The sequence below is a fragment of the Ochotona curzoniae genome, unplaced genomic scaffold, assembly GCF_017591425.1.
Source record: "Ochotona curzoniae isolate NIBS_2020 unplaced genomic scaffold, NIBS_Ocur_1.0 scaffold_3890, whole genome shotgun sequence".
Lineage (NCBI taxonomy): Eukaryota > Metazoa > Chordata > Mammalia > Lagomorpha > Ochotonidae > Ochotona > Ochotona curzoniae.
The window spans coordinates 31,140,421-31,161,445 of NW_024467115.1; the positions used below are offsets into that span (position 1 = coordinate 31,140,421).

Sequence of the window (21,025 nt, forward strand, 5' to 3'; positions counted from 1 at the left end):
AGGAAGACTGAATTTTAAGTACTTCCATCTTTGTTAGCAGAAGATTGCAAAAATAAACTTCATGGAGGAATGTCAGATCTCAATAATTCTCATTTAAATATACAACACATGCTTCCTCTTTTTATTTACCTCTGTTTCATCACATTCGCCTTCCCTAGTAGCTATTGCTACCAAATAATAGAGATAATACTTGGCATCAGCCTCATCAGCTTATAAATAAATTTACAAGGAAGTTAATAAATTTGAAAAAATAGTAAGAATACAGTAAGAAACAGAAGCATGATTTGTTATCAATACTTTGCCTGTGCAGGTTAATGATGGACTGGGTACCACAGGATGTACAAAGAAAGCCCCACCTTGGTTAGCTGTTCTTTGAGCCCAGACATGGTGGCAAACATTTTATTGGCTTCCTCTTGGGGACTTTCTTTGGTAATGAGGTGTGCTGTCTTTGTGATGATCTTGTACTGAGCATCCATTACAGGCACTCTCTGTTCCATGTCCTGTGAAAACATGGAGACAGACAGATGAGCATCAGAGGTACCTTAGACAAAAGGCAGAACCAAAGGCAATAGGTATGGTGTAAAAATTGTATTCTTGAAGTAAACATTCGTGTATTTGTTATTTTTGTCCTTTGTTACTAACCTGTTGGTAATATTACATAAATAGAAGCTTCCCTATAAAAGTGCTTTTAAAAATCCATTAATCTAAGAATTCTTTGTTCTTTCTAACCAAAGCCACAGTTAATAGGTTGTGAAAATAATTCATCATGAAAATGCATGTTATAAATTTCGAATACTTATGTTTCTAATAATCAGCTTTTTTAAAAAAGCAACAAATTGTCATTGTTGAAAAACAATAAATTGGGTGTTTTAGGAGAATGAAAACTTAAAATACTTACAGCCTTCTTACTCAATAGGAAGTAAAGGAAACATCTCATTAACCCTTTTGCAATGTATTAACATTCATTTTTTAATGATAAATTCATTCAACATTTATTTTTACTAAAACAGAAAGTTGATATCAGTGTCGGTTTTCCTCACTTAATAAAACATTTAAAAATCTTTCCATGTTATTTAATGTTCTTTCCCAATACTTTATTTTTGAGAGCTGCTGGTTATATGTGAGTACCATAATACATGTGGTAATTTCCTTTATTGTTGAAAGTATTTATGTAAAGGTGCTATTTATAGAGATCTTCTAGCTTTTCATTTTATAGTTTGGTTGTCAGAAAGTTTCCAATTAAAGAGTAGTTTGAAGTTGCTCCTTATGATCAAAGCATATCATAAAGAATATAGATGTATTTTTACGGAAGTAATAATCAAGACAATAAGGTATGTCAAAACGACCCCAGGAGTCGCTGTGTCAAAGTTTGCAATGATCTGATTTTTGCATACTGACATTTGTCTTCATGATAAAGCAGGTTTTGCATTTGGTGATCCAGTAGCCACTCACCTCCAAGTCTTGAATGAACAACTTGACGTTCAGGAAGGAGACTTCCAAGGGTTCAGACAACTTCCCACGTGCTTCAGCTGCAAAACCTGACAGGACAGTCACACAGTCCGTGTACTCTTTCTTCATTCTGTCCATCTCATCAGCTCGTGCATACTGCAAGACACACGGGGGACACTGTGAAAGCCATCAAAGTGCAACACCAGAAGCCCGCAGACTTCATTTCAGCACACCCTCCTATTTGCTGGATTTGTTAAGTGGTAAGAACAACTCTTGATTCTTAATTTAGATATATTTGAAGAAAGTCCAACTGCTCTGAAAATAAAAGGAACTAGCATAGAAAGGAAGAACTATGATTTTAAAGGCAAATCAGTGCATATAAGTAGGCTCCATATGCCAACATAATCCTTATCAAACTGTACATTTCTATAATGTTCCTTTATGATAAATGGAAAAGATGACTAATGAGCCATAAAACATACCATTTATAAACACATAAATCCCCGCCTAATGAAGTCATGTCAAGAAAATAACATCTTCACAGCCTATTTACCACGTTGATAACATATGCAGGTGAGAGGTGAACACGGATTTGAAAGACATACTTGCTTGACTTCCATAAACAACTCCCTCCATCGCCCATTTAGCAACAGTAACTGCTGCTTGAGGTCATGGGAAACCAGCTCATCACAAGTTTCAATGAGAAAATTTCCAGCATCGTTCATGGTAGTGTGTTGTTGAATCCAATGAGGCAGATTTCGAAAAAAATCCTAAACAGTAAAGAACACACACTATTGAAAACTGTAAGCCAGATATTAATAACTGACATAAAAACAACCCAGTTAGGAAAATATGTTTGTTCTAAATTTTAAACTCTCAAATACCTTTCAAAGCGCAAATTTTAATAGCTACTAATTAGGAACTAGAGATATTGTTTTCCTAAATAAATTAATATTTTAATTAATTTTCCAGCAACATTAAAAATTGACTTCGCCGTTCAGAAATGGGCCGGCCTGAAGCCAGGATTCCTGGGATTCAGGAAGGGCTCCCAGGTGGGTAATGGGGGCCAAGCATTTGTGTCATATTCCTTTCCTAGTGCCACTGTTAGCTTTATCCACTCAGAGAAAACACTGGTCTCCCAAACGCTGATTTTTAAAATGAAGACATTTATGTCGCACAAGCTGAAAACTAGACAAAAATGATCATTTTTCACCATTTTCTGGAGAAACACTACATTTCTTCACGTATGTATGAAGGGCTCATGTGGCCTTCAGCAGGTAGCACACTTTCAAGGGTCATATAAAAGGTACTTCATACTGAGGAATTTTACACAGATGCTGGAATTCCTTTTGATTTTGAAATCTGAATGTAGTATATGAAGAAAAGAAAGACATCAAAGAAAACATTTTGTATTGAATAATAAGGCTCAGAACCACACAGTAACATTTTCTTATTTAAGAGTACACGGCACTATAGTTTCCAACTCACTTACAATTAAATGCCTGTGTGCACATATGCATACAGATACTACATTAAAATGACACCAAAGACAAGTCAAAATAAATTTCCCAAGAAACATGTGGGAAGACCTTCAATGTAAGTAGATGAGAGTATTCTTGTTTCTGGAGATTAAGCCTTGGGCCCAATTAACACACAGCATCTATTACAGTACAATTACTCTGATCAGAAAAAACAAAGCCCATGGGCTGGCACTGTAACACAGTAGATAAAAGTGTTCCTTGAGATACTTGTTTGATTATTGCTTTCTCCACTTCCTAACCAGGTTTCTGCCACTGTGCCTGGGAAAGCCATGGTTGAGGATCTATCTTCGGAAAGCCCTGTTTTCCATGACAGAGAACAAACTGGAACTCCTGGCTCCTAGTTTTAGCCTGGCCCAGGCCTGGCTCTGTTAGGGATTCAGGAATACACTAGCAGATGAAAGGTATCTCCCTCTCTCACTCTGCCTCCCTCTATGTCACTTGACCTTTCAAATAAAGTTTTAAAAAGAAAGCCACAACATGCATGGGTACATAGTTAATGCCATCTTCATCTATACAATATTTATGTAAAAGATAGAATAATTTAAATGTCAACATCTACAATTACAAAGGAACAACTTGGATGGCAAGCAATGATTCTAATAACTGGATTGCTTCACTCTTATTATTTAAAAGGACGGACGAAAAGAAAAGAAAAGAAAAGAAAAGAAAAGAAAAGAAAAGAAAAGAAAAGAAAAGAAAAGAAAAGAAAAGAAAAGAAAAGAAAAAAAGAAAGGAAAAGAAAGGAAAGGAAAAAGAAAAGAAAAAAGAAAAGAAAAGAAGGAAAGAAGAAAGAAAGAGGGAAGGGGAGAGAGGGAGAGGAAGGGAGGGAGAGAGGGAGAGGGAGGAAGGAAGAAAGGGAGGGAGGAAGGAACGGAGGGAGGAAGGAAGGGAGGGAGGGAAACAGACAGGGTACCTATTTCCTGGTTTGCTCTGTATTAAACGCACGCAACAGGGCTTGGCTGGAATCAAATTTAGGAGCCAGGGATACAATCTAAATCTGTCACATGGGTGGAAGGAACCCAGGGAACCCACAGTATTAGCCATCATTTCTAGTCCAGGTTCTGCGTGGGCAGGAAGCTGGAGTTAGGAGCTGGAAATGGGGATTGAACCTGATACTCAGATATGTAACATGGCTGAGTGCCTCGGGAGAAACTCCCATCCTGACACATTTCATATGTACATGAGCCCTGCATGCCAAAGTGCCAGCCGGCCATTAGCAATATCACGCGTAGGATCCAGTCCATGCTGTGTGTTATCTACCTGTGACGGAGTAAGACATTAACTCTCACAAGCCAACACCCATGGATATTTCAAATGGTATAAGAGAAATCATTCCTAACTCAGGATGACCACTTAACTGAGGATTAATAAAATCCAGAATGAGTAGAGTCAAACGCTACATGCCAGATGTTCTGGTGTAGGTCTCAAGTTCAGCCTTACGTTAGCTAAACTTGTTTCCTTCCACACTCCCAAGGTGGGCTCTTTTCCAGACAGTGCCAGCACTCTTCGTGCAGTTCAGATGATGACCTATTACTTCTCTGGTTGTAAATGTTATTATTTCTCTGAATGCAAAAGTCAAAGACTGAACCAGTCAGAAGTGGAGCTGTTCTAGAAGAGCTTTTGCTAAGCAGCACATTTATTGATCTAAAATGACTAATCTGAAAGTACAATTTTCAGGTAAATTGAGGATTCTCATGAGCATCACACTCTCAAATATGTAATACTCTCTAGAGAACCATGCTGTGAGGGTCTCATTTATATTAACAAAAAAAATGAAAATATAATAATAAAAAGTCATTTCTACATCTGCAACTTTATGTATAAAATCATTGTACCTGGCCCGGCACGATGGCCTAGCAGCTAAAGTCCGTGCCTTGAACACCCCAGGATCATATGGGCGCCGGTTCTAATCCCGGCAGCTCTGCTTCCCATTCAGCTTCCTGCTTGTGGCTTGGGAAAGCAGTCAAGGACGGCCCAAAGCTTTGGGACCCTGCGCCTGTGTGGGAGACCTGGAAGAGGTTCCTGGTTCCCGGCTTTGGATCGGCACCGGCCAGCCATTGTGGCCACTTGGGGAGTGAATCATAGGACGGAAGATCTTCCTCTCTGCCTCTCTTTATATCTGACTTTGTAATAAAAATAAATCTTAAAAAAAAAAATCATTGTACCTTTTTGGCATTTTCTGATTGATTCAGCATTTTTTCGGCATCTTCCAGCCAAGCTTGAAGACTAGCCACCGTATTGCCATAACGATCCCAGTTAGCAATCACTTCTTCCAGCATGCTCCGCACACTCCTGACTTCGACCGAGAGATTCCTCCACTGCGCAGTAGTTTCATTCATGAATTTCATTACATTCTCGGCTTCTTCCACTAGAACAATAAGCCAATTACAAGTTTTAGCTTGGTATTTAAAATATTCTCAATGTTTTCTTTCTGCGGTCTTTTATACTGCATTTATCACAACTGCTATATTTTTTCCAGATGTTTTTATAAATGGAAAGTATATTTTATACGTTGTATCTTAACACTTACTGAAGTTCCCATTAAGTTATGATAACCAAGACTTTACAATTTATTTTAATCCTTAGATTGTAAAGTAGGATAAAAATTAATTTAGAAAATGAGTACTTAGCAATCTCTTAGGAGATGAGAGAGAGCGAGAATATGATTATGAAGGTTGAGCATAGCGAAAAGTCAGGTAGATTAAATCCAGTATTTCTAACCATTGACTTGGTCATGTGAAGATTCTGCAGAGAAAAAGCTGAGCTGATCACCCAGTTAAACCCTGTGAGGATTCCACAGTCGGCTTTACCTGATCCATCAGCTTTGACATACATCTCAGCTGTCTGCTTCAAGATCTGGTATGTCACTTCATATTGTTCAAAGAACTTGCTGTTTTCTATAAAAGACTAGAAGACCAGGCATGGTTACAAAATAGCAAACATCGGTTTTAGTTAGGAAGAGTAAACTCAATTTCTTTTCAAGATAGCTGAATGGATACTTTATCCAGATTCTCCAACCTCATCTTTAAAATGCAAATTAATTCCACTTCCACAAATAACCGATTAATTCTGAGCACATAAAATTTGATTCTACACTATTGATTTTAACTCAACACTAGGCAGAGACAATATTTTATCGCTTTGCCACCCACCCAAAGGTTTGTTCTTTGAAAAAATGAAATTTCTCCAGATAAGTAGGGCTTAATGTTTAGAAAGCACTAAATTTGGAAGAACATTTTAAATATCCCACTGAGTTTTAGCTGTGGGATTTTGTTATTCTTGAACACTCACATGGGTGAATGACTGCTTTGAGGAAATTCAGATTATAAATAAACGGTGGCTTTGCAAATACTTAAAATAAAATGTAGGTGGAACAATTTTAAATAACTGCATGATTCACCCATTTTATCAATACTTATATTCCAAGTATCTAGTGTAAAATTACAGATAAATCATGTCTAAGTCCATATCTGTATGTAAATGACATAATGTAATAAAATCCCCACCAGCAAAGAGATATTAGAGACATCAGAACACACAAAAATGGTTAGGTAAACATTGTTAATTATAAAAAGTATGATTCTGTTTCAAAGTGTATTCTTTCTCCTCTAAAAAAAAAAAACTACAATTACAGAAACATTCACTGAAGTCTCTTTAAACTTATTTTAGTAATACAATGAATTTTTCTATTATTTCACTCTATTGAAATGCTTAACAAGGTCACTATCATAAAATGCAACATTAGCCTTCCCAAACCAGTTGAACTCCTCTGCGGTAATGTTGGCCAAGGAGCAATGCACAAATACAAAATACTGGTCACAGAGCAGCCTCACAGCCACACTTGGATTTGTGTGGGTAACTATTTAATACATTCTAGGGTAACATTTAAAAACACTAAAAAAAATGTCATATTTTATGCTTGTAAAACACTGACTGATAAATTGTCCTTCAGGATGAAAATGAATAGACACAGCTGAGCGTTATTCTCATGGAGTGTGAAGCTCCATGTTGAATGCCTGACTCCATATTATGAAGAGATGTTGTCATTTTTGCTTGAGAATAGAACAAGACAACAAAAGTCTGAGTAATCCTAGTCCTCAATAGGAAGAAGAGAATTGGCTAGAAGTCAAATGTTAAATAATTTAGCCAAACAGGCAAGTTATCGTTTGATGAAAAATGAAAAAAAAAAACTAAGCTTAATGTGAAAAACACTGTATAAGAAAATAAAGAGGTAATTATATTTCACAAATTTTTGGACATGTTTCAAGGAGATAATGGGGAAAACAATTGCTCTGTGCCAAAGAAAAGGCAACCGTGCCCCACTCAGGGGACATCATGATTTAAATAGGATTTTTCTTGAGTAGTCTATGAATTAATTCATTTTAAAAACAAACAAAAAAATTATTTCCAGTTTCATTTTTTGTGGTTAGGTGATTGCTTTAAATATTAGTCATTTTGTAGGGATTAATAAAATAATATTTGAAGTTTACTTATTGAAGAGAGAGAGACATAGAGACAGAGATGTGGAGGAAAGAAGGACAAGAATTCTCATCTCTCTGTAGATGTTTTCTGTGGCTAAGACTGGGTCGGGGCAAAAAGCTGGGAGCCAAGGATCCAATCCAGTTCTCCCTTGTAAGAGGCAGTGCAGAACTGCCTGAACCACCACGACTGCCAGGGCCACACCAGCCAAAGCTAGAAACAAGAGGCAGAGCTAAAAGGCAAGTCCAGGATCTAAGATGGAGGACACAGACTTCTCAACTGTTAAGACAGGTGCCTGAGCTTCCATGAAGAAATACAAAGCAATTAATTTTTGAAGATACTTATTTTATTTTTTCATGATTTCATTTAACTTGGCCCTGTTTTCTGAGTATGGAATAAATCCATTTGACTTTATTTAATTTTAGCAAGAGAACCTTTAAGCCTGCTTTTTATTGTCACCTGTCTAGATTTCTCAGATAAATTTAAAAATGCAAATGAATGATAAAGATCATCTCATAATAACCAATAGTTATTGCATAACAGTACTAATAATGAATAAGATTTCTGCAGGATAAATTAGGTTTGGGTCTTTTGAACAACTATTGCATGGTTTCTTTGATATATGGCAGTTAATAGGGAATATAAAAATGTGTAGGGATGAAGTAATATGTTGTGATTTGATTGTGGCTTTGGTTTTGTTTACATTCCTGTAGAACTGGGTTTTTTTTTTTTCCTACCTTTTACTTGTTGAATATTATGGCTACTAGTGCATTAAACCTGTGAATATGCTTTTGAAATCATGTTTTTGCAAGGATTCAAGAAAGGAAGAAGGAGGGAAATTGAGGGGGATAAAGCAGGAATGGTTATAGTAAAGTTGTCTTATTCTCATGCCAGTGAAATACTTGAAATCTGCTCTCAAATTAATATTTAAAAATAAAAATGAAAATACATTTGATGGTGCTTCAAGAAAAATTAAATGTGTCTAATGTCACTAGCTCAAAATATCAAAGGAGGTAATCAGATTTCTATTCTCACAAGATGAGCAGATATAATGAATAAGACTCATCAATTTAATTTGAAGGGAGTATGTGTAAATTGTTTGTTGCCATCTGTTCTAATTTCAAGGATCAAATCACTTATCATCTGATTCTTATTTCACTCTGTACTTGTCAATAGCATTTGGGTGAAATCAATCCTAACAAGCATTTATGAAGCATTTTAAACGAGTTTGTTAAGCACTCAGTGTGTGCACACCCAAGCAAGAAAACATGTTCTGTCATTCTCCATCCCTCAAAAAACACATCATTGTTTAATGAATGAACCAACTTCAGTTGAGAATTTAAACTAAAGCAAAGGCAATTATGAAATTTTTACAACCAAATAGGACTTTGGCTTTCAGATGATATAGCAGCATATCATATTACAACAATTTTTGTAGCCAAGAAAAAGATTATATATAAGCAAATGACTATGATTTCACCTGCAAGTCTATGAAATAATCTCTTCTAGAGGGAATGGTCTTTGCCAGAACTCCAAGAGAAGGAGACTGGCTCAATGGGACATGATACAGAAAAAAACATCATCTGCAGTCTTCGCTCCTTCCTTAGGAAAACCCCTATGTATCATTGCCATTATTATTATTAGGACTTGAGAAGAACCACAGAAGTTAAGCTATTAACAAATTCACTTTTAGGAAGTAGCAGATCCATCATTCAAAAAAATTCCCATGATTGGTGGCATGGCTTCAACAGTCTACCCTCCAGACTGTGGTTTTATCCAGTACCTGGGCAACAAAATCGACTGTGATGTAGCATAAGTTTCAAACATTATCAAGTACAGACTACCATCCAACAGAATTGTATTTATGTGTAACACATGTTGTAGCTTACGAAAATGTGCAACATACGACCTATCTGTTCATTTTAGCAACCCCTTTTTCAGGAGCTCATGAGCAGGTTTTTGAGATGGTAACAGTCAGTATTTGAGAACAAGGGCCCTTGATTTAGAAAAACTTCCACATCTTTCCAACTGTGCCATTTGGGGTATGTGACCTGAGTCTCGGAGCTGCAAGTTCTCTACATTTTCATTTCCTCAATATAAAGCAATCTGGAAAGAACTGGCATTCAGAGGGAAGGTAAAAGGCTCCATAACCTGCAGTGACTAACACTATTACACTAAATCGCCTTCAGGTGATGCATAGGGCGTCTGCTACGAGATGAGAATATTAGGGAACAGTAATTAACAGTACAAATCAGTGCAATGGTTGTCCAGCAGTCTGCAGTTAGCAACCTGGTGAGCCTCTCTTTAACGTACAGAGTATGTGGAAGTAGTGCCTTTTTTCATCATTAAAAATAAATCCACATTTGTGTCATTTCATTGAATGTTTTTATTGTGGTGGAAAGGTCCCATTAGGTGCTTAAATTGGATTCCTATTTAAAATAGCTAGAACAAATTATAGTGAATCTACATAATTAATCACAGGGTTCTGAGTGCATCATTTCATGTGGCTAGACAAGAAAATATACATGCAAGATTGTAGTTAATAATCAAGGGCTAACTGACTGAAGTTTATGTCTCCTTATTACTTTCCAAAATTTTAAAATGAATAAACAGATTTCACATTTTTGACAAATGTTTCTCAGATAATTTTAGTAAATCTAAAATCCGAGAAGGATTTTACTTTAAACCAGTTGAACATTTTTTTCCACATAAGGGCCATTCACTCATCACTTAGGAAATAAAATTATAATGCAGCAGAATGTATCATGGTTCTAAAACAGTAAAGACAGAGTTTTAGTATTCAAGCATAATATATTAGTCATCTCCACTATTCAAGCCAGAAATTGGCTTGTATTTTTAAAAGTTCACTGATTTAATTTAGAAGCAAATTTAGAATATTTATTTTAACACAAATGAAGCAGCTTATGACGGTAATGGCCTGTTAATATTAACTTTAGGAACAAATTTGGCAACTTTTTGAGGGGGAAGTCCAACTGACCAAGAGAAAGTCACCACCTGGAATAAACATGGTGCACAGGTCATATGTAAATTGAAGCGCTTATCTTTAGAAAGAATACCTAATCATTTCACTAAGAAAAGGCTACTATCCAACATAAACGTAGTCTCACCTATCCTGGAATCCCTTTATATAAAGTCATTCTTAAAAGTTTTTGCTTCCAGGAAGATTCAGAAAACAAGCTGCTATTTAAGAAACAATAAGAACCCGAGAATGATGAGAATTGTTCTAAACCACTCTGGATGAGGTTTTAGAAACCCTCTCAGATTTTCAACTCAGCTTCAGACTGAATTCCAATCAAAGGTGTGAATGCACAATGAAAAAATGTCCTTAAAGCAGAAAAGTCAGGCACGACGGTCATGAGGATTCAGGCAGCAAAACCTCTCTGAAGGGTCAGATTCGAAAGAATGAAAACCCAAAGAACACAGAGTTTCATTTCAGATGATTATCATAAGCTCACAACTTACATCCAACCTACTTTATACAAGTTTAAAATAACTTGATCAACTAAGCCGGTAGCTGTTGTCTGACTTCTCTGGGAAAGCACCAGGACTTACGATGTAGTTTTGTAGAAGCAGCTCCACCGACTCCCTCCTTCCGTACTTGATGATCCAAGACTTTAGCTTTGACTCTGCAAGAACCAGCAGTGAGAGCAGACGGTACTTTAATTCTAGAAATTCCATTTTCATTAAGTGTAGCTCTGATGTGGAGGAAACAAAATGAAACCTAGAAATAAAACACCGAGAGTTTATAGGATGTAGCTACTAGTACCGGAGCGATGCTGACTTCACCTGTGAAATTCCCTTACAAGGAATGCAGAGGTCTGAACACGCTGGTGCATCACTGCCTGGAGGTCCTATTCCTTTCCTAGCTCTGGGCTGAAAAGCAAAACATGACTGACTGAAGTCTTTGATTTAGTTCTCTCCCCTGCCAACACATCCCTCCTCTGTTTCTTTTATAAGCTGTTTTTGCAATATTACATAATGTTCCTTACAGTGCTGAATAAAAACACAGGCTTTGAAGAAACCCCCTTTGTGATTTCCAGGCTCTGGGTACATTCAGGTCCACTCTTTTCAGTTAATAATATATTAGCATGTTGGCAATCTCAGTGTAGGTCAAAGGAGCCCATTTTTTAAAAAAATTTTTCAAATGGATGCATGTATATATTTAAAAAGATCCAAGAATTCACTGAAATGTCCAAAGCATTCACTTAGCATTCTTAAAAAAAAAGAAAGAAAAAAAAAAACATTTAGTTTCAAACCATACATTTTCTTACCTCTCGGCCATGTCCTCTAGCTGATCATATGGCACTGGGATCCCATTCACAGTCCTGGTCCGGTAGATCTCATGAAATGCTCTTTTGTGGGCATCTGTGTTTTGAAACAGATCCTAAGATACAATTTTAAAAAAATGAGAAAATACATTCACAGGAGGCTAAGAAGCAAAATTTTCAGCCTGTACCGATGAGTCAATGCATTCAACAATTTGATCTTGCTGCCACGCTCATATGCTGTGTGAAGGCGTCACAGGCTTTTACCTTGAACAGGAGCCCAGTGTGTGCATGTCAGGCACTCGGTGAGAACTGCATCTAACAGCGATGGCACACATTTGGAACACACATGACATTTGCTTAGCAATGCATTCAGACATTTTAAAGGCATATGATCCATAGGGAAGTACAATTCCTGCCAGGAAGAATGATTTCAGTATTTTTCTTCGACTTTGGAAATGCTGGTATTTAAAAGCTTAAAATTGAGCCAACTAAGAACTACAAACTTAACTCTTGATGGGTAAAACAAAACTAGATTCTCAGTTTTGATCTGATTTTGAATTCAATTCATATTATAAAAAATTTTAGAGGTATGTGCTTTCTTCTTAAGGTGAGTGAATTTTATTGCAGCATATTTTGATATTTTTTCTGGTTAGAGAATTTTTTAAAATTGCAAACAATATTCATAATACAGTCAGAGGATCAAATGTGCAGTGAGTAAGTATTCTTTAGCAAGGAACATACAGCTAAATTGCATTTATTCAGATTAATTTGGAACGTCCCTAAACTGGCTGAGGGCAAAATGTACTTAGAAAACACATGTATAGGTTGTACTTCAAAAGGCTTAGAAAAGAACAGAATAAAAAGCTTCTTTGTGCACAAATGTTGAAATGCCTGCAATTGTTTCATGATCTGTATTTCCCCGAATTTATGGAATTACCCTATACTTTATATTTCCTAGTTGCTTTTTCACAGAGAAGCAAGAAGAGAGTGAAGTGGTTTATGCCATATTTTCTAGAACATGGTTTTTCTCCTATAGCATAACAAATACCTGACTGCATAGCACTCCATGAAAAGCACATTAGCCTAAGAAAACAAATGAATATTGCTTCTCTCAAGATGGAATACAGTGAATTAATCTGAGAAAACCCAAGAGTAAAGTTGGTAAGATGGTTGAACAGGGAGGGAAAAGGTATGCTAACTCTGACCAGGCAAAGCCTGTTTTCTGAAAGAAAAGAGGAAATGCGCTTCCAGGGGAAGAGTTAGAGACAGCTCAATGGAGAGATTCCACGGAGGAATGTGGATAGTAGTGACCAGAGACAAAATGCTGGGGACTGGAGAAGACAGAAGATCCAGAGAGCAAGGTGGGAGCAGCCCATCGCAGCAGGAGCCATTGATGACATCACTGGCAGAATCTCTAGGACCACACTGACCCTGGGTTCTTCCTGGAGCCAGGGCTGGGGGAAGGGTCCTTAGATCAATGCAGGGGAAAAGCACACTTTTTTCTGCCATACCATCACCCACCACCCACCCCTGAGTAAATAAATAAAGCACCTGGGACAGAGGTAAGAAACGGACAAGTTGAACAGGGCCTGGGCTACCCAAGAGAGTCAGCCATACATAGTTCAGCAAAGGTCTCAAGGGTGTGGCAACTTTAGCAATGGCTTGGCTCTGTGTGGGAAAACTCTAGTGAAGGAATAAATTCACTCCCTACTGACACTGAGTCTGGGATGATGGCCTGGCAGGAGGCTCGCATATGCATCAGGAACCATGAGGCAAGTAACTTGCCTATCCTTGTAGGTTTCAAGGGTAAGTTGCCAAGGCAGAGTAAGTAGCTGGTGCTAGGATTACCTCTGCTGGAGCAGGCTCGCAGGGCTGAGTGGATCCTCAGCATGATAACAGTGGGAATTTTGTGTACAAAAACTGAGGTCACTGTGAATGCATGAGAGTGAATGATGTGTGCCTGGGTCTCTGGATGCATAACATGTCTGACTTCAGAAACTCTGATCATGCACAGAGCTCTTCAGTTCTTCTGTGTGGCACATGTGCTGGCATGGGATGGGTGGAGGATATAGCCACCATGGGCAAACTCAGGGCATGGACCACCTTGAAAGAGATGTGGTGAGGCTGTGATTACACTCACAATCATAAGCATCACCTCTCTGCTGACAAGAGACACAATCTGGGCCTGGTGCAGTAGCCTAGTGGCTAAAGTCCTCGCCTTACATGTATGTGCCTGGATCCCATATGGGCACCAGTTCCTGTGCCAGCTGCTTTACTTCCCTTCCAGCTCCCTCTTGTGGACTGAGAAAGCAGACAAGGATGGCCCAATGACTGGGACCCTGCACCTGTGTGGGAGACTGGGAAGAAGCTCCTGGCTTTCAATCAGCTCAGCTTTTGCCATTGTGGCACCTGAGGGAGTGAATCAGTGGATGGAAGATCTTTCTATGTCTCCTTCTCTGTAAATCTGATTTTGCAATGAGAAAGAATTAGATAGGAAGGAAGGAAAGAAGGGAGGAAGGGAGAGACGGAGGGAGGGAGGGAGGGAGGGAGGGAGGGAGGAAGGGAGGGAGGAAGGGAGGAAGGAAGGGAGGGAGGGAGGGAGGGAGGGAGGGAGGGAGGGAGGGAGGGAGAAAGGAAAGAAGGAAGGAAGGAAAGAAGGAAGGAAGGAAGGAAGGAAGGAAGGAAGGAAGGAAGGAAGGAAGGAAGGAAGGGGAAACCCAGCAGATGCAGTTTGGTTGTTACCTTATACCCTCGCCCCACTCACGCACAGACCAGAGAATGCCCACACTTAAAGGTATTCACTGAAGCAACAGTTACTTCACCAAATCATACTGATGGATAAAATCCATCAGAGAAAACAAACTAGTGTTTCCAGGGGTGCCTAAAAATACATGCAGAAATACAAGAAACTTAACGAAGAAGACATTATGACTCCCCCAAAGTGAGTTCTTCAAATCAGAATGTAAAGGATGAAGAGTTTAATAATATGACTTAAAACTGACTAGGTAAAAACAATCACAGGATTACCCAAAAGAACTACAAAATAAATTATGGAGAAAAAGAAATCCATATATGATGTTGATGAAGAGTTTTGCAGAGGTTCAGCTTTTTGGAGAGACCTCAAATGAAAATATTAGAAATGAAAGCTTAAATATGCTGAATATAATACACAAAGGAAAGCTTCAACAATAGGCTTCATGAAACAGAAGAAGAAATACCCAAGCTAGGAGACAAATCATTGGAACTATTTTAGTCTGATAAAAAAAAAAGCAAAAGGAAGAATTAGAGAAACTCAAAAAGCATCCAAGATTAACAAACTATTTCAGGATTTCCTGAAGGTATGGAAAGAAACAGCTGATTAGAAGGACTATTCATTAAAATAACAGCAGAAAGTGGAAAAAGTTGAAAAAGGTAACACATAAAACAGGAAACACATAAAACTCCTAATGAGTATGATCAGAAATGATTTTCATCATGATGTTTTATAATCAAACTTTCAACAGAACAAAAAGATTTTTAAAAAAGACTAAAATGTTAAGGAGAGAAAAATGGGGTAACCTTCAAAAATCCCCAATTAGACTAACAGCTGATTTCTCGTTAGAAACCCTGTAGGCTATGGAAGATGGAGAGACAGAGTGCAGGTCCTAAAAAAACCTACCAACTGAGAAAACAAGAAACCCTAATTATCAGATGAAAGAATATCAAAATGGAAAATCTCCAAGTAAAAGACTAAAGGAAAGCCAGAACAAGCAGTGATAGCATTTCGATTATAACCATGAATGCCAATGGCCTAATCTCTTTAATCCAAAGGAATAAACTGGCTGAAAAGGATTAATAACAGCACAGGATCAGACCTCGCCAACAAAGATGCACACAAACTGAACGAGAAGAGGAAAATGAGCAGCCTCAGTCATTCTAATATCAGACAAGACACTTTAACACAAAAACTGTTACAACAGCAAAGGAAAGCATTATTTAATCATTAAGGGATCAATTTGACAAGAAATCTTTATATGAAATGTATATACACCCCGTGCCAAGGAGCCAGACCATGTAAAACAGTAAAGGATGTAAAGAGAGACACAGACCCCAACATAACATGCAGGGCTTCAGTAACCACTTTCATCAATGCACAGAACAACTTGATAGGAAATCTCAACAAAGAAGAAAACTAATCTCTGCTATAAATCAAATGTTTCTGTCTTTCAAACTTGTCATTCGCAGCTGCAGAATGCACATGTATCAGATTCTGTAATACCATGTACGCGCATGTATCAGATTCTGAAGATACCATGTATCTTCTCTGAACACCACCAAATGAACCTGGAATTCCACAATTTAAACTTTAGAAAATAGGCAAACACAGGAGACTTAACAATACACTAATGAGGAGTAGGGCATTGAAGAAATCAAAAGGGAAAGCACACTGCAAAAAATCAACATGACACCCCAACATATTAAAATTCAGGGAGTGCACAGAAATCAGTGTTAAGAGGGAAGTACATAGAAATTAATGCCTAATCAAGAAATTAGCAAGGCATCAAATAAATTATTTATCAGTGTAGCTCAAGGACCCAGAGAACAGCTACCCAAGCCAGTTAGAAATTACTAAACTTAGAAACTAAATGAAAACCAAAAAAAGATACACAAAATTGATGAATTAAACATTTTAAATGTAAAAGTGATACATCATCGATCAACAAAAGACTGAATCCATGATAAGAACACCCCCCGCCCCCACTCCAAAGAAAAGCCCAGGACTAAATGACTTCACTGTTGAATTCTACCAAACTTTTCAAGATGAACTAATTCCAATTTCTTCTCAAACTATTTCAAACAATTGAAAGGGAGGGAATTTTACCAAACTCCTTCTGTGTATTAATCTCCAAACCAGAAAAATACAACAAAGAGAACTTAGACAAATATCTCCAATGGATATAGATGTAAAAATCCTCAACAACATGCTGCTTAACAGATTCCAGCAATCCATCAGAAATATCATTCACCTGGACAACCTAAGATTTATCCCCAACATGCAGAGATGGTTCAACTTACGCAAATTATTAAATGTGATATATCTCTTTGCAGCTGAAAAAACAAACCCCGTGATTATAACAGATGCACAGAAAGCATGATAAAATGTACAATATCTTTCATTATTAAAAACATTAATTGGATATAGAAGAAATGTTACTCAACACAAAAAAAGACAGTGTATCAAAAACACAGATCCAGCAGATTACTGATAGGGAAAAGCTAGAGGTATTTCCATTAAGATCCAGAACCAACAAGAATGACTACAGTCACACCATTGCTATTCCTTATAGTCCTGGATGTTTTAGGCAGAGGCATTATGGAAAAGAGAAAGTCAAGCTGTCTCTGTAGATGGCATGACTCTCTAGATAGGGGAACAAAACACCACATGAAAATTGTTGAAACTCATGAGAGTTTAGTAAAGTGACAGAACATAAAATTAACACACAAAAATCAACAACCAAACATGTCCATACACAAACATTTCCACGGTTAAAAAAAACATGTAAAATTATTCCCATTATCAATGGCTATAAAAAATTTTCAATAATTTTGAATAAAATTTAACTAAGGATGTCAGGTTCCTCAATAATAACAATTTACAAAAAGACATAAAGAAATAAATTTTAGAAAATACCAAAACATGAAGACATCTGCTACATTCATGGATTGCTAGGATTAATATTGTTAAAAGATGTATGTCAGCACAGGCTATTTACAGACTCAGGGTTATCCATGCAAAAACACCTGGGACATTCTTTTGAGATCTAAAAAAACGGTGATAATTTACATGGAAGCACGAGATACCTCTAATAGCTAAAGTAGTCTTAAACAACAAAAGCAAAGCTGGACACTTCACAGACTTCAAGTGGTCTTAAAGGACACTGCCGCCTGATACAGGCACAAAAACTGACATGACGATCAATGAACAGAATAGAAATCCCAGGATTTAACCCATAGAGTTGTAGGCAACTAATTTTTGACAAGCAAGAAAATCAATCCAGAGAGAAAGGACAGTTTCTTCAACAAAAGCTACTGGAAATATTGGATCAACGTTGACCCAATTACATTTTACACACACACACACACACACTGTGTGACTCAATAATGGATCAAGGATCCACAAGGAGAAATCACTAGGGAAACTCCGAAAACTCTAAATGACTTAGGTGTAGACGAAGATTTCTTGGAATAACCCTCAGATGTACAGGCAATTAAAGCAAAAGTAAATAGATGGGATTACATCAAGAAGCTTTTACACTGCAAAGAAAACCAACACAGAGGCGGACAAGAGAATGCGAGAAAATCTGCAATTTGTGCAATTAATACAGAATTAATATCCATGGTCTACAGAACTCGAGAAAGTCAACAATAACAAAACAAAAAATCCAACTAAGAGAAACTTAATATGCAGTTTTCAAAAGATGAAATACAAATGGCCAACAGATGCATATACAATGTTTGGGATCCTTATCCATCAGGAAAATGTCAATGAAATCACAATTTGGTTTCATCTCAACCAAGTTAGAACAATCAGTCAAAAAAAAAAAAAAGAAAGAAAGAAAGAAAAACCAATAAATGTTACAATATTTGGAGGGAAATGTGCCCTAATCCACTTTTGGTGCGACTGTAAAGCATTGCAACTATTAAGGAAGACAGTGCGACAATTAAGAGTTGAATCAGATTTACTTATGACCCAGTCATTCCACTCCAGGAAATTTACCCAAACAAAATAAAATCAGCGTTATGAGTGGATCGATTGTAAGTGCCATGTTTACTGCAGCTCAATTAACAACAGCTAAGAGGGAATCAACCCAGATGCCCATCAGCATACGACTGGATAAAGAAAATGTGAAACACGATGAAATATCACTCAGCCCTTAAGAACAACAAAATCCTGTGTTTTGCAGCAAAATGCAAAAAAAGGCCAATTTGTTCCATAGAATTATCTATATATTTACTGCAGACTTCATTTGAACTCTAGTGTCTGAGTTGAATCTTAAAAAAGATTGACATTTATCTGGGGGAAAATTGTATGAAAAAAGGTGTTTAAGACAAGACAGGGCAAAACAGCAATAGTAAAGCTGTAGTTAAGTACGCTGAGACAGTAAAATAAAAATAACACAACTACACAGAGAGGATTATAAAAGTGTATACTGAATAACTGCATTTCTATTATTCTGAAAATTAATAAACTCCCAGATGGTATGAACTGGCAATTTTGACTCAGTTTAAATCTCCAGAGCCTCAATGTATAAATAGTCTGAAAAAAATATTTGTCCTTCTATAGGTGACATTATAATCCAGGAATCTAGCAATAAATGTGATAGATTAAGCCTGACAACCAAGGAATGGGCTAAGGATATGAAAAGATATTTTTGAAAGGATAAAATACAAATGGCCAATAGGCAAATGGAAAACATTCTCAGGCCATCAGCCATCAGCAAACAAAAACCACCATGAGGCATCTCTCCACGGCAGTTAAGGCCTAAATCCAAACATGATTTTACAAAAACACTGATGCAGTTGTAGAGAAAATAGTCCCCTGATTCACTGTTGGAAACAATGTAAACAGTAGAACCTTTATGGAAAGCAAAATCCAGAGAAAATCAGTATATTAAAGAGACTCCCACATTCCACTTTCATGGCAACTGAATTAAGAGTGGCAATAACAGGGAATCCCAATCTAAATGGCCATCAACTGATGACTGGAAAAATGTAGTGTACATACATGATGGGCTCTACAGCTATCAAAAAAAAAAAATACCTGCCATTTGTAGCAAAATGAATGAAACTGGAGATAATAATACTGAACGAAACAAGCCAGACTCAGAAAGACAAATATCAAGTTTTCTCTTATTTGTGTAAGCTAAGAGCATGAAAATTGTTGGATCTCCTACCATTTGGCATGTACTTACAAACATCGTGTCACTAAGTTACACCATGTACGTAATAAGAGATGCTTTCTTCCATGCTATCATTGTCACAAACTCCTCCCTTTATGGTTTCAATAGATGTTTTCAAGGAAAAAAAAATAGTATACCTGTGTACTGATCCAAATGAATATAGAATGGAAATTTAAAACCTGGTTAAAGGAAAAAAGACACAAAACTCGAGATTTTAATTCTGAAAGACATTCTAAAGCTAACTATAAAGGAAATGTAAATAGGAAAGGAAGAGTTGTAGGATGCTGTATTTTCACAAAAAGCTAACCAGGAGAAGACAACTGATGTGAGTACAGGGAACTTTGTCTTTTGTTCCACAAGTGAAGCAAGAACTTGGCTTTGCATTTTGAGAGAACACAAAAATATTCATTAAATCACCAGGGGAAACACCAACATACTTCATTCATTGCTTTTGAAATTATAAATTCCCAAATCTTTCTTTCTACAGTTTTCTTTAGGATCTATCAGCATCTCAACTATGTGTGACCTTTTTCTTTAACCAATTTTAAATTTCATTTTTATTCCTTTATATGATATAGAATATGTATTTTATAACATGTAATTTATAATATATAAAACAGTGTTGCATATATGTATGTATTAATTTTTCTTTTGAATTAGTTTATTAACAAAGAAAATGGATTTTTTTTTATTCTGTGGGTATACTTGCAAGAAAACAGCTTCACATCTGTTACCACCCAAATGCCTGTTCCTTCCTCCCCATTGTTTATCAGTTTTTACTAAGGTGAAATTTTAGTCTATATTTACAGGTTTAATTCACCACAAATCTTAACTTTGGCAGGGCTAAACAGCAAGGTAAGTGTAATTAGAATGGGCCCTATAAATAATGGGAGCATGTAACTTTGAACATAGATATTACTTTTAAAGAGCTTTTCTGCAAAAGGAACAAGAAAAAGTTGGATGGTAATTAAAAAGGGAAGTAGTGTTAAGAATGAAGCTGACAGAGCCTGGTGTCATGCTCAACTGGCTAATCTTGCAGTGTCAAGCACCAGGTTCCCTTATGGGTGCTGGTTTGTGTTCTGGCTGCTCCACTTCCCACCCATTTTCCTGCTTATGGCCTAGGAAAGCAGTGGAGAATGGTCCAATGCTTTGGGACCCTGCACCTGCGTGGGAGACCCAGAAGAAGCTCCCAGCTTCCAGTCAGCTCAGCTTCGGCCAATGAGCCATTTGAAGAGTGAACTAGCAGATGGAAGTTCTTTCTGTCTCTCCTTCTCACTACAAATCTTTCAAAAAAAAATAAATAAATAGTGAAGGCAACATTTTGATG

At 37.1% G+C, this 21,025-nt stretch overlaps 1 protein-coding gene across 1 annotated transcript in view; it reads right to left on the reverse strand.

Annotated features, from left to right (window-relative positions):
- SYNE1 (spectrin repeat containing nuclear envelope protein 1) overlaps positions 1–21,025 on the reverse strand; it is a 444,597-nt gene that overhangs the window by 293,726 nt on the left and 129,846 nt on the right. Inside the window, exons 15-21 of the mRNA XM_040965176.1 lie at positions 11,762–11,874; positions 11,043–11,211; positions 5,801–5,897; positions 5,156–5,358; positions 2,055–2,219; positions 1,453–1,605; positions 357–500 (exon numbers count right to left, since the gene is read on the reverse strand). Coding sequence (XP_040821110.1) covers positions 357–500; positions 1,453–1,605; positions 2,055–2,219; positions 5,156–5,358; positions 5,801–5,897; positions 11,043–11,211; positions 11,762–11,874 — 1,044 coding nt within the window. The remainder of the gene's footprint in view (positions 1–356; positions 501–1,452; positions 1,606–2,054; positions 2,220–5,155; positions 5,359–5,800; positions 5,898–11,042; positions 11,212–11,761; positions 11,875–21,025) is intronic.